The sequence below is a fragment of the Pleurodeles waltl genome, chromosome 9, assembly GCF_031143425.1.
Source record: "Pleurodeles waltl isolate 20211129_DDA chromosome 9, aPleWal1.hap1.20221129, whole genome shotgun sequence".
Classification (NCBI taxonomy): domain Eukaryota; kingdom Metazoa; phylum Chordata; class Amphibia; order Caudata; family Salamandridae; genus Pleurodeles; species Pleurodeles waltl.
Window position 1 is genome coordinate 878,762,253 of NC_090448.1, and position 14,623 is coordinate 878,776,875.

Here is a 14,623-nt window from a genome sequence, read left to right on the forward strand (position 1 = left end):
TGCAGTCTCCGACCCCCTGGTGAGTGTCTGGGGCCTGGCCTGGGCAAGGCAGGATTTCACAATCAAGAGAGACTTTACTTTGAAGTAGGCCTACTTCAAAGGAGAAAATGGATACAAGAAGGGCACCCAAAACCACAGACTTTAGAACACTTCTGGAAACCAAGAGGGACCTCTGCCTGGAGAAGAGCCGAAGAGCTGAGAAAGAAGAGCTACCCTGCCTGTGACTGTGCTATGTGGAACTATCCTGCTTTTGCTGCTTCTGCCAGTGTAAGAGGACAAAAACTGGACTTTGTGTTGCCTTCCTTCTTGTGAAGAACTCTCCAAAGGCTTGATTTAGAGCTTGCCTCCTGTTGTTTGAAGTCTCAGGGACAGCAAAGACTTATCCCTGCCAGCACCTGGAGTCTCTGGAGAGACTCCTATTCTGCCAAGTGGTGCCCATCCAGTTCCTGGGACCCTGCAAGGAGAAGCTGGCAGCCGAAGAACGAGGAATCCACACTCCGACCGACATGCAGGGAAAAGATCAATGCGACTCCGATCTGCGGCTGAAAAATCGACGTGCCACCGGCTTTGCAGCTGAAAATCGATGCTCGCCTGCTACGCAACCCGCAGATCGACGCCCGGGGCTGGAGAAACGATGCACAGCATCGCTGACTGAGACTGGTAAGATCGCAACCCGTGCTGCATGGTTTTCGGATCATCGTGCGGCTGGATTTCTGACACAAACACCGCCGGGCGTGTAATAGCGAAGCAAGGCCTGCCCGGGCTTGAGAGTTCTGACCAGATCGACGCATCGCTCTCCTGCGGACAGAAGAAATGACGCACGCTGACCCAACGAAAGGAGAAACAACTCAAAGTCTCACTCGTGAGTGAAATCGACGCATCGCAAGCCCTTTTTGACGCACTCTTGCCCAAGCAGGGTTATTTTTGGTGCACCCAAGGTACATTTTCACGCTAATAGCGTTAGTGTGTGTTTAAAATTACATGAAGACTCTTTTTGCATTTTTAGTGATAACTTGACTTGTGTATTGTGGATTTGTGTTGTTTGAAAGTTTCTCCAATTCCGGATGGGCCTTTGGGCTTTGTAGCCCTAACATTCAAGCATACATCTGGGAGCAGCATGAGGAGAAGCTTCAACTGCCGAAAGAAAATATCTGTTGACAAGATCTTTGGACATGAAAGCGATTTCATGACTGTATGTTGTTAATCAAAGCCCTCGGAATCATTGCCTGATTTGAATTTATAATTTTTTTGGTAATTCTGCAGGCACCATTTTGGGATAGAAAAGTCCCCTTCCTGGTGACGCATGCGCAATCCTGCCCTGGGTTTCCAGCTGCAATGAGAACACAGATGATGCATGTGTATATTGCCCTAAGCCTGTCTTGTGAATTGCAGTGCTGTGAGACCAGGAGAGGAAAGGAAGCATTAACCTCAAATAAAGTTGCCACCTGACCAGTTTTTTACCGGCACCACACATATTTGAATGTCTTGGCCAGTAAAAATATAAACAAAATCACCAAAGCTGGCATATTTATCTCTTATATGTGCATACTGCAAAAAGCAAATATGAGTAGAAACCACTCTTAAATGCGTTGTAGGGCTGCAGTAATGATCCTATGACTTATAATTCAAGTAAACAAAGGCAGAAAAGTCATGTCACAAATTAACATTTATAATTTTGTTTAAAGTTTTATTTCCTATCATGTCCGGGTCTTTGAAGGCTCTTAAAAAACAACAAATGGCTTGTATTTTTCTCTTGAAAGCTGACAACCCTACCCTCATATTGGTAATGGGCTACTGCATCCCTGTGACTGAGGAGGGCTATCACTCCGTGCAGTGCTATGACCCATAGGGGTCCTTAATGCCTCTATTCATGACCCCCAAATGCCAGGTGGGGGCCACAGTGAAGAGAGAGGGCCTTCCTACTTGAACAGTGTGCGAAAGAGAAGCAGCGCAAATTATGACCAATATGAGCAGAACATCAGCTTAATGACCAGAAGCTACCCGAGACATACCGCCGGAAGCAGAAACACTTACAGTATGATTGGAGGAAGCTGTGGACATCTGCTACAAAGTTTGAAGCATCCAGACTACTGCTCATCTCTGGACCAATGACAAGCACCCTGGACTTCCATATCTACATCACAACACCAGCGAGAGCAGATAAGACTGATCACCGGGAAGCAGAGCCTGTGGTGGAACTTGGTCTGACTGTAGAGCAATGGGGTTGAGAAATGTTGACTTGTAAAAAGCTATTGAGGGACTTTAAAGACTCGTACTCACTACTGGGGCCTGGCTTCAATGTTGCCTCAGTCCTTAGACAAGGAAGTTGGACTCAGGTTCTTACCCAAACAATGCTAGAGCACCAGCCTTAGAGAGACCGTGTATGTTATTGGTTGTGTGCTGTATTTAACTTTTTGTTTGTTTAAAAAAACTAATTTTTTTCATAAAAGCGAGTATTTGGCTGGAAATTCATTTACTGGGGATGCTGAGCATGTTTTGAGTCTTGTACCCATATAACCCTTGTACCTAGCTCCCTCAGAGAAGCCTTTGATTGCTTGATATGTGATACCGCTGAGAATCAAGTGCTGAATGGGTAGTACTTGGCCAAGGTAATCAGAGCAAATAGTGAGTTAGACATCAGGACATCAGAATTAAAAGGCATCAACCCCAATTGTTGGGCCCACTAGTGTCGGCTTGCTTTGTAACCTTCTGAAAGGGGTTTTGAGACACCATATCTTCTATAATCTAATGTGTAAGTCACTGAACCACTCCCACCAGCCCCCTAGCCGAGGCCCTACTGTGTCTTAAAATTAGTGCATTTCCACTATGATCTACAAATATTTTGCTCTAACGCAGCTGATATGGTCTCTTGGGGGTCTCGCCAGAGCCACAGCTATCACTAGTGCCGCAGGTGAAGTGACAAGTGACAGCCTCCCGTAGACAAATTTGGGCTGTCTTTTACTACAGAGCTGTGTGATGTGGTGGGTTTGCAATTGTTTGCATTAGGATCCAGGACATCAAGGTGGCAACACTTGGCCTCTTTGTTTTGACTCTGACCCAGACCAGGCTGTAACAGGCTGCATTAGGCTTGAACTCTCCATTACTCTGTTTAACAACTTGTACCAGACCTGGCCCCTGTTCCTGTAGCTTTTCCAGCTGCCATATGAAGTAGGAGAAGTAAATGAAGACAGAGAAAGGCAGAGGGGGAGATGAAGAAGAGTGGGATGAAGATAGAAGAAAGAGAGGAAAAGAGGAAGGAGGGATATGAAGAAAAGACATAAAGAGAAGGACAGAGAGAAAGATAAATATGTTCATGTCAAACTCAGGAGTTGAATCACACTTATTGCGGATGCGGCAAGAACGGGGCTGGACTAGCTACTTAGCATCCTGGCAAATCCTGGGAAGGCTCCAAGAAATGGGGCTTCTTTCGGTACTGGAAGGGCTACCAAGAGCCAGCTCTCAAAGTCCTTAGCTAATATATTCGAAAAACAGTGCTTTCATTTTCATGGTTGTGTCATTGTTTTCTAAATATTACTTTGGGGAGAGCACCCTCACACACTTGCAGATCCTTCAGAGACAGGTTTGCTTTAGCAATGTGGATCTGTTTTGAGCAATTTTACCAGAGATGGGAGAAGGCTACAGCACCACTCACTGAGCTTCATGTTTCACCTGGTGATCTCTCTGTTCAAACCTAGAAACAGCACAATACTTATATTTAAAACCAAACAAGCATTGGCAAAACCAATAGTTCTGACTTTGAGTGCCAACCTTTTGGCTTTATGTTGAGGAGCTGCCGGGCCCCCGCGAATGTAAAATAAAAACAGTGGCTAAAAGCAAAAGCATTTTTTTGCTCCCAAATCTCACTTTACCATAGCATTCCCTCGTAGTGTAAGAAAATACTTTAAGTGGTTGTGCTCTTTGTGAAAGAGCAAAAAGCCATCACACACAGTAAAGCTGGCCAATAACCGAAGTGAACTGACCTATTTGTCCTATGCTGCATTTTGTGGTAGAACAAAAATATGAATAACAGACCAATAGGTGAAGAAGGATGGTTTAAAACCTTCATATGTATTATATATAAATATATATCATTTTAGTAACATCAAAAGGTTTTGGCTAATGCCAGATATCCAAAAATCTTATTTTTTGGTAGCAACGACAACAGAAATATGTGCACAAACCACCATAAATAAACAATAGAAAAGAGAAAATATATAAAAGCGAGAAAGTACACATTTCAGTGATAATGTGTTAAGACTGGCCCTTTAAACAAATCTTGGCCAACGGAATGAAAGAATAGGGCTCAAAGCAAGAACGAAAAAAGTGCTGTGAACAAAAATATAAGCAAAACATTACTTCTGCTTTATGTAATCAATTACTCTCTGAAAGGACGCCGGCTGCGGCAAACTCTCCACAATGGCATGATCACATTGTTGACAGATATGGATATCTGGAGTCACAGGGATTTGCACTGCCTATGGCTTACCACCGACCGCCGTCACCGCCCCTCACAGCCTCCACCGAGCAGAGCCGTGTTTGTATTATAGGCAGGCACACAACAGCGCATGGTGTTGCGCACATGGACCCAGTGGTTCAGGCTGTGCAAGGCACGGGGCCTGCGGGGTAAGAAGTTCACCCTGCCCTGCACCTGCTGCACGCTACTTAGGCCATGGGGCTAGAATGTTTTCTCTGTAGAGCGCTGGAGGGAGGGAGGGAGGGAGGGAGAGAGAGAGAGAGAGAGAGAGAGAGAGAGAGAGACCACCCCCCTGGCACGCACAGGGATGCAGTGAAGCGTTTCAGTCCACATACACACTTTCCATCTTTGATTCTATCTCAATCTTTCTGCACCTTCATATCTTGACTAAACGTCTCCATCCACACCTATCTATTTATTTCTGTCTACGCTTATCTATCTATCTATCTATCTATCTATCTATCTATCTATCTATCTATCTATCTATCGCCCCCACTCTCCCTCTACCTTTGTCGATGTCTCTCTTTTTGTCCTACTCGGTCACTCTCTGTTGAAAGACAAGAGAGGTAAAATTGGACAGAAGGCTGGGGAGAGCAGGAGCGTGGCAAACCGTTGTTCAGCGGGTGCAGTGCACCGCGACCCACTGATTCCTGATTACTGCTGCATTTTGCTACTCAATCAGTATTTTTTTTTTTTTTGTTGGGTGGTTGGCTTCTCTGCTTTCACTGGGGCTCATGACACCCTTGATACGCCACTGCCTAGATCGGTTCAGCCATGAACACTACTAGAAATTAAATGCAGAAACAAGATGCCATGCCGAGCAAAGCAAGATGTAAGAGAGAGGAAAGGAGACGCGCAGGCAGAGATACATCTAGATGAAGATAAAGTGAGGCCTACAAATGAAGAGATGGAGACATATAGAGAAGGACACCAGAGCAGATGAACTGAGATGTAGACGAAGATAGATTTAATAAAACTATAAAAACTGATCGACAGACAGGAAGATGTGTAGATGTAAACTTGACAAGATGAACGCAGTGCAATAGACTATTAAGGGAAAAACCGGTTTAACTAATTCAGTGACTGTTGGAAGAGTTCATTTAAATATGTAACACCAACCATATTACGCCGAAATGTAGACATTGATTTAATATGCCTCTTCTGCACTTCATTTAAAATTTCACAGCCCGTATTTCAATCTACTTATCCTTTGTCAATGTTTGGACATTATTTCTGTGCCACTTGGTTACAAAGATAGTTCTGTCCTTTTTCTCTTCACGTGGACCAATGAATTCCAAACCTTCTGAAAGATGAAGGACTAGAGGCTACTCAGTTAACAGAAACAAAAAGAGACGCAGCAGACCTTGCAGTGTAGACCATCCAACTTTAGCAACTTTTAAATCTGCTTTCCTTTTACATATCCTAGACCTGGCTGCCACCATAACGTCCTCCACAGAGAGCGGGTTTTCAACTCGTGGCTTGCGGTCGAAACGTTCAGGGGTTTTATAACCTCCTGAGGAGGTCAGGCCTATGTAATTTGTTTTTGAGGGGGTGTCTCTCATGACAATGATGAGCTTGGAGCGCTGCCTCCTCCTGAGCTTGGGACCTCGCCATTACTGGCCGGTAGTGAAGGCCTCAAAGCCCTTCTCCCGACACCAGACCTCGGTCCTTCAAGGCCCCACGTTTCCTCACACAGTAAAATTAATTTTAAAGTTGGCAGCTCTGCTATAAGAAAAATACCCATATTCTACATACATAAAACAAACAATCCCAGTATTATGGCCCTCAAACGACATGGGGAAATCTTTCCAGTGAAGTACCTAGTTCTAAAGATATAGGGGGTCATTCCTACCCTGGCGGTCCGAGACCGCCAGGGTAGGGGACGGAGGAAGCACCGCCAACAGGCTGGCGGTGCTTCTGGGGCTATTCTGACCGCGGCAGTAAAGCCGCGGTCAGAAAAGGGAAGCCGGCGGTTTCCCGCCGGCTTCCCGCTGCCCCTGTGAATCCTCCACGGCGGCGCTGCAAGCAGCGCCACCATGGGGATTCCGACCCCCTTCCCGCCAGCCTGGTTCTGGCGGTTTTCAGCGCCAGAACCTGGCTGGCGGGAACGGGTGTCGTGGGGCCCCTGGGGGCCCCTGCAGTGCCCATGCCACTGGCATGGGCACTGCAGGGGCCCCCTAACAGGGCCCCACATTGATTTTCAGTGTCTGCTTGGCAGACACTGAAAATCGCGACGGGTGCAACTGCACCCGTCGCACACCAGCAACTCCGCCGGCTCCATTCGGAGCCGGCTTCCTCGTTGCTGGTGCTTTCCCGCTGGGCGGGTGGGCGGCCTTTTGGCGGTCGCCCGCCAGCCCAGCGGAAAAGACAGAATGACCGCCGCGGTCTTTTGACTACGGTACGGTCTTCTGGCGGTTCCCGCCAGGCGGGCGGCGGGCGGCGACTGCCGCCCGCCAAAGTAGGAATCACCGCCAAAGTGCTCTACTTGACTAGTTACAAATGGCATCCACTGGAAACAGCTGCAGCAAAGGTTTTTCAGACTTAAACTACATATGAAAAGCAGAACTGGGAATTATTTTCGATAGCAATAAATAATTAATTAAATTAAAAACCAGTTCCAATGTGAAACTTCAAATAATTTGAATTTCCTCCAGGGAGAGGCATACTGCTATCTTTAAGGCTGGGACCAAGTATGATGTGGCATCGCCCTTCTTACTTATTAGCCCCACTATAAGGCCTCAAGAAGAAGGCAGGGAAGCCATTGCCTCGCCCACAACAATTTGGATGGCTGGTGCAGAAACAGAGACTACATGCACAGTGATTGGCTACGGTGGCGGGAGGTGTGGCAAGCGATTTGAAGGGTGTGGTCATCTCTTTGCTTTCTTTTCTCCTTGATGTCAGGATTTGTTAAGGGTATGGCATTATATGAACGACTGCCTTGTTTAGCGAGGATGGGCCAGTCTCAGGGGTAGATACAGGGACAGAGATTGGGAAAAAGCTGAATGGGTATGCTCCAGAGGACCAGCAGGTTTAGAAAAAGTAGCAAGAATAATAGGTATATGTAGTCATTGAGAGGTCTGGTTCCTGCCATGGAAGAAGTCGAACATAGTGACTGCAGAGTGGTAGGACAAGATGGCAAGGTGAAGTGGGAGGAGTGAATGGTCTGAAGGGGCAGAGGCTGGTAGAAGCAATCAGGAACAGAAATGTATGGATAGTTGCAGTGCTTTATTTTTTTTTTTTAAAGTAAGCGCCAAGGCCTTTCTCAGAAGGCCACTGCACCATGCAATACCCATTGCCCTTGCGAGCACTGCCAATACAATTACCAACACAACTATTCATACAAGTATGACCGTTCAGACTAAACCAGGACACTCAAACTATAAAATGGGGGGGCTGCTTGTTTTATCAACTTGTGATATATATTGAATTACTAAAATTAAAAAAATAGACAAACAGTGCCACCATGTGGTGGACTGTCATAAATGCCCATGTTAAAAATTAAACGCAGGTGCCAAGCAGTGGCAAACACTGGCTGAAGTTAAGTACTGGTGGTAACATTAGCACAATATATGTACTGGTTCGTTTTTCTGGCTAGTCTGAAGTGTGATGTTTGCAGGTGCAGCAACTATTGTAAGCATACACTATTGCATTAAAGTGGCCGGTTACACATTAAATGGTGTCTCCTGTTTGCGGCATCATGCATAATGATTCCAAGGTAAAGCTCCTTTTCTATTTCCTTAAAATGGAATTGGCTACCTGTGTTATTTTTGTGGTAGTTTGAACACCTAAAAAACATTTAAACATTGACCAAGAGGGAAGGAAGGTGGCAGAAAGGGATCACTTTTATGGCACAAAACCTGGTCAACTTCATGGCGGAATAAGACCCAGCAAAACTGGAGCAGCACTCAGAGAAAATGTGAAAAGGTGAGGAAAGTACATGTAAATGCCTACAAATCTTTTATTTCCAATTCAGGGCACTACAAGTCAAATGTCAACACAAGCCTTCCCTTATGCCCACATGGTCTGCATATTCCAAGTGAATGAATAAGTATCTGAAGATGTTGTATCATAGCTACTCTCGACAAAAAAATCAGGTTAAGCATGATGCTGCTGTCCTGTTTGTCATCAGTAAGTCCAACCTTCTCTGTAGCTGTACGAGGCAGGCTAAAGCAGCTGCCAAAGGCAGTGATTTGGCCTCCAATAACAGTCAGAGAGCAGATCCCACCCCTCTAGGGAGGCATCCACATTTAAATCTAATGATACAACTGTGAAATGTGGACCGTCAAAGTTTTACGTTTTGCCTTCAATTATCCCAGAGAATGAGGTAAAAAATTATGCGAAGGCAGCAGCGGCTCCTCCGCTATGGTGGAGAAGCGTTGCCCCTCCTCGCCATAAAAACTTGAAAAACAAAACGATAATAAACCATGTTTATTATCGTATCATCTTTCAAGGGGCAGGGCCAGGGTGGATGACAGGCAGGAAGGGGGAGTGGGGGCAGTCCCCTCAGTGCACATGTGTGTCTGGCCGGCCGTCTGAGGATGGCCTAACCCACATGGGCACTGAGTTCTCTCCAACCCAAGCTGTGTTGCTGGGTTGGAGACAGCAGGCACAGGCTCCCAGTCTGCCTGGGTGCACCAAGCCAGGGTTCTCAGGCCAATCCTAACGCTGCTCTCATGCTGCCAGCAGCATGAGAGCAGTGTTTGGATTGGCCACAGGGCAGGTTGGGAGCCTCTACCTGTAGTGAGTGGAGCAGAAAGAGAGGTACAGCAGCGATGCGGGGGTGACAGGTAAGTTTGTTTTCTTATTATTTCTATTTTTGTTGTTTTTGTTTTGTGCCCCTTCCCATCACTTTGCTCTGACAGCAGCTGCCTCCACCCTTTCAGCTGAAATGTAGGTGGTATACTTCGTATAGTTTAACATCATCTTCCCATTACTGAAGGACATCAGCTGTTCATCACTTCTATGACAAGTAAGAATTATCCCGTTTACTTACTCTCAAGTAATGGCTTTTGATTTGAAATTTGAGTCATGTACCTTGTGCTTTATTCTCTCGTCTCTCCGTGGACCCAATACACATAAGTAGATGTAACTTACTCTTTGATCAAATTATTCTACTGTAAGTTACTACCTTCTCATCATTCAGAAAAACCCCAACTTCCGCGCATGTAACGTTCACTCATGTTGGAAGAAACAGATCTGAATCACTGGTATTTCTTTAAATGATGCCTCATGCATATTTTCTTAATCAACATAAGCTTATTTTATGCAATATGTAAAATATGCATGTTCGAGTTCAGAGATTAAAATAAAAATACTTACAAAATTCTCTTCTTCCTACACCTCTCATGAGTGTGAAAACTGGAGTAATTGACGTACTTACCACCGTACTTCCCGCTTCCTTTTGTCAACGCTTTTTAGGTGTAAATGGCATCTACTTAAATGTTTAGAAAATGTATTTGTGTTTGTGAATAACCACTCAGGTATGATTGAGGAGGTGTTTTTCACATCTGCCTAGGATTTCCCAGATCACTCCCCTGACACGAATCTGGGAACACTCACATTGTCACAATTACAATACTTATACCTATTATTATTAGCCGGGTGTGGTTCCAGAACATGGTTGACAAAATATTGTCTGAAATAAATATTTCATCCTAAACATTATATATAAAAAATATAACCCCATTGGTGTTAATCATAGAAACTTCTACAGACAATAGGACGATAGCTTTGTTATTTAGGACACAACAGTGCTGCCAAATTTTATGTAAACAATATTCCGAGGTACAATCAGTGGCGGCCACTTGTCAATGGGGGTGGTGGGGGAGAGGAGGGGTACGAAAATATATATATATTTTTTTTAAACTTACCTTTATGTTGGGGAGATGGTTTCATCTCTCCCTCCAGCCTCCTCAGACGCCCAGAAGCACAAGGCTTCCAGACACCACTCCAATCCCGGCGCTGCTGTCAACAGCATGATAGCAGCATCGTGACTGGTCTGAGCACCCTGCTTCGGTGCTCAGACAGGGAGAAGGGCCCTGTGCACTTTCTCCTCCCAGCTGTTCAATACAGCCGGTGGAGAAATGCAAAGTGCGCATGACTGTTTGACCAGCCGAAAACGGCCGGCCAAAGTGTCATACACACTTATGTGCACTCACTACTTTGCCTCCAGCCCTCCTCCTCCTCTAGCCCCCCACCGCCCAAAACCTGGCTCCCCAAGGAAAAATAAAATGATGATAACCTTAAGTTATTATCATTTTATTTTTCTCTTTCGGCCTCTGATTAAAGCAGTGGGGCGATGCTCCTCGCCTTAGCGGAGGAGCCGCCGCTGGGTACAATTATCAGGTTTAAGTCAGGCTTACACTGCAAATCGCCCTTACTTCATTTTATAATAGCCCATAAGCTTTTCCATTCATAGTGGAGCTTAAACTTTTTATCCTGCTGAGTGATAGCTGGTTGTCCCTGTTCTCTGGCACGTGTGTAGATTTCTCAATTTCCCGTCTCAAAGAGTTTAACCCTCTGATAAGAAAAATCAATGACCTAAAAAACTGAAAAAGTCCCAGTTTATAAACCTGGATGAAATAGGTGAAAAGAGACCACAAATGACATTTTAAGGCATAAGTGGAATGGTTAGGAACATGACATGTCGACAGAAACCAAGATCAAAGTTGAATCAGAGGTAGACGGGCAGATGAAGACATGAGACATTTGGCAAAAGGACTATCTCTGAGAGGGTCTTGCAGGGTTTAAGAAGAGTCACTGGCATTGTGTGCTTGATTTTTGCTGTTTCGTCCCCGGGCCAACCCTACTTTAGAAGCCACACGCTATAGTTGTAAATAGCAACCACAACATGTGAATAGCTCTAGGACTATCTCTATGGGAAAGTCTATTGGTCATAGATATACATATAGATATAGATATAGAGTGATATGCATGGGTATAGACCTTCAGAACCTTGAAACACCTTTTCAGATAACTTAACGTGGTGTCAAGAGTATCCACATAGGATATTTCTACATGCAGATAATCGAAATGGAACTCATTTGCATTGTCAAATAAATTTGTCAAAGATCTGTGAGCATACCTTTCAAAACAGGGCTATGGAGCTTACCTATTGTTGACACCACGGTCCCGACAAAGTAAAATGCCCCTGTGAAATCCCACCGAGGGCGGATGTCATCCACCCTGATGCCAGCCACATTGGCCTGCTCGTAGTCCCGCAGGAAGTTGTTCAGCTCAGTCCGGTTCAAGTTGTACTTCCGGGTGAAATTTTCCAGCCGGAGCTCCCACCTTTCCTTGGCTTCCTGCTCCATGGGCTGCTCGATGGCAGAGAAGATGGCTGCCCCACACAGCATGTAGAGGATGATGAGCAACGCCAACAATAGGAAGCGCCCGTTGTCCTCGTTCAGGTGGCCCAAACTGCTACAGCAGCCACCCCGACACGCCATGCTCTGCCTCCCTGTGGTGGGAGAAGACAGGGGAAGGGATGCCTGCCAGGTGCAGGCCCCCTTGAAGCTCTTCTCAAAATGGGGCTGGACTAGGTGGCATTTCAATGATATAATAATATAGACACCTGAACACCATCTTTGCCCAAGTTCACATTGTGTCTTATTTTTTCACTTTAGCTCACCATTACATTTTCCAAAACTTGAACACTACTATTGACCCATCCCATGTCTTCTTCCTGTTTAGAGTAAGCATATTGTTCCTTGTAAATTACACAGGTTATTCCAGTCCAAGAATATTAGAAATTCCTAAAAATTCCATACCATTAAAAAAAAAAAAAAATTGGAGGTTCACTAATTTGCCACATGCAGTTTCATAATACCAGAGTAAATTTTGGTATGAGAAACAATTATGTCTTTATTGTACATGTCTTGCTTTTGGCTCTTACTTTTAACTTTGAAATCCTTCAGTTTAACAAAAATTCAGTGAGCTGATCTCTGTTTTATAACATTATACTAGGGGGTTGGCACTCTCGCTCTTTCCACCAAGATATGTGGGTTGATGGGATTGTTCAATGTGTACCAACTGGCCCTTGGTGACCAAGAGCAGATGCTGCTCAGGGCTTAGGCCCCGTAACTCTGCTGGGTCTCTGGCCTTTTTCCTGATCATTGCTCGCAGGTGATCCATATGTAGATTTTCACAAAGGTGATGTTTTGGAGAGCCAGCAAACATTGCCCATCAATGAAAGATGTTGGGATGGAGGAAAAAAGTAAGGCCAGGCATCCCCAAAGAATCCGGCACTGGGGCCACACAGAACCTTTGTAGCGAAGGTGAAGGCATGTCAATACAAATGGATCACAATCCAGATCTTCAACCAATTTCAGACCCCGGAATTCTTGGAGCACTAGAATACCGACAGCTTGTTGTTTCAGAAAACAGAACAATTCATTCAAAATGCAGACTTCACGAAGTATGGGAGGCAAAACCATTTCTAGCTTCATGACATAGATTTAATTCTGCTCCGTGGCATGGACTTCATCTAAATTCAGAACCTAAACTTCATACAGCTTCAAAATGTGGACTTCTTTTTGTCCTTCCTCTTGCGTTAGAGACCAGACTGTTTGACAACTCCAAAGTCCACAACTTCACAGAGTTTCAAAAACAAATTGGTTTGACTTCCTCATCCAGACTTCATTATCTTCTAGATGTATTTACTTATGTGTGCTATATCACACGTCCTGACCTCCAGAGCCTAGAAATGTCTTCACCTGTAAAGGGCTAGGGCTTCTGTCACCTATAGGTGCCAGATTTGTCGTAGACTTTGATGCTCTGTAGTCTCTTCTGTGCTGGACTTCATTCAATACCGTTTTCTAACACATAACCACAGCTTGTTTTGAATCTAGCTCCTAGAATTCAATTTTTTTCCTCTTGAGCCCAAACCTTCTATTTTCCTCTAGTAAAAAGCAACTTCCTTTAGCTCCATGATCCACTAAGTGCTTTCTCAATACTCAGATGCCAGAGTTTTTGTCACCTCTAGAGTCTATAATTTGTTCACACCATAAACCATCAGCCCTTTCTGTTACAATATCAAACCACAGTGCTTCTGCCACTTCTAAAGCCCAGAACGTCCTTCTGTCTCAGAGCTTCTTCCCATGGTTCTGGTTAGAGAGCAGCCTTCTTCGGGTCCAGACCCCAGACGTGCATTCAGCTGATGGACTAGAGTTTCCTCCAGATACCCCTGCCGGTTCCAGACCCCAAGCAGGTATCCCGGAACGTTATCCGAGTTTGATACAGGTGCTGGGTTCTAGCCTGAGAACCAGTCCGAGCCGAGAACTTCATTCACGAGCTTGACGTATCTTCTGCTCAGAACCACGCTCACGACCCGTGTCAGGTACCACCACATCCACCCTTGATTCTGGAGATCGGTGCGGACACCTCTGCGGTCCCCAGAAGTTTGCAGGATGCACGGGGAAGTGTAAGACCAGCTCCTCCAGCCACCCTAAGGAGCAACAGACGGTCAACGGTCGCGGAGGCATGAACCTGCCGAGTGCGGTCCACCTAAGAGTCTTGAGATTGGAGAAGGACAGGCATCCGTGGCGTGGTTTCCTTCGTGTCCAGCTGCAGAGCCAGGGTAGCCGGGAAGGATGCTCGGATCTACCGCTCTCCGGGTCTGTGTGTGGAGCGCCTGTTGCTGGATAGAAGCCCCGTGCCCAGTATCTCCTCGGCGCTCGCCTCCTTGCTGTCACTTTCTCCGTCCGCCCCGTTGATCCTCTGGCGGACGAGTTGTGCATCAGTCCCATGGATCGCCTGCAGGGCTGTCACTGCCGAGTCCCTGTGGTCCCAGCTCCTCCATGTGGAGCTCTGCTTCCTCCCGCCTGCGTGCGCCGCTCTCCCCCCTCCCTGCTTCGCGAGCCCCAGCCCCTCGGTGCTACGCTGAAGATCTGGTTGGCGCTCAGCTGCGCTGCTGCTCCCAGCCGTTCTCACCCCCACCTTTTTTTTATTTCTCGGTTTAATTTAGCGCTCAGAAGGTCGCTTCAGAGCGCTCCGTGTGACCTACCTTGTAACCTGGATGCGTCGTAAGATTTCCAGCCCTGCCCTTGCAGGGAGTCCACCTGTAACACACTTTCGAAATCTGGCTAGATTCTTCGAGCCAGCGTATTACCTCTGTAAGTACCGCTGTGTATGTGTAGTTGAAACCTCACT

The 14,623-nt window shown here is 45.9% G+C and overlaps 1 protein-coding gene across 1 annotated transcript in view; it reads right to left on the reverse strand.

Moving 5' to 3' along the window:
* KCNK13 (potassium two pore domain channel subfamily K member 13) overlaps positions 1–14,283 on the reverse strand; it is a 483,700-nt gene extending 469,417 nt beyond the window's left edge. The window contains exon 1 of the mRNA XM_069208191.1: positions 11,586–14,283. Coding sequence (XP_069064292.1) covers positions 11,586–11,922 — 337 coding nt within the window. The 5' untranslated portion in view covers positions 11,923–14,283. The remainder of the gene's footprint in view (positions 1–11,585) is intronic.
* Positions 14,284–14,623: the final 340 nt, after the last annotated feature.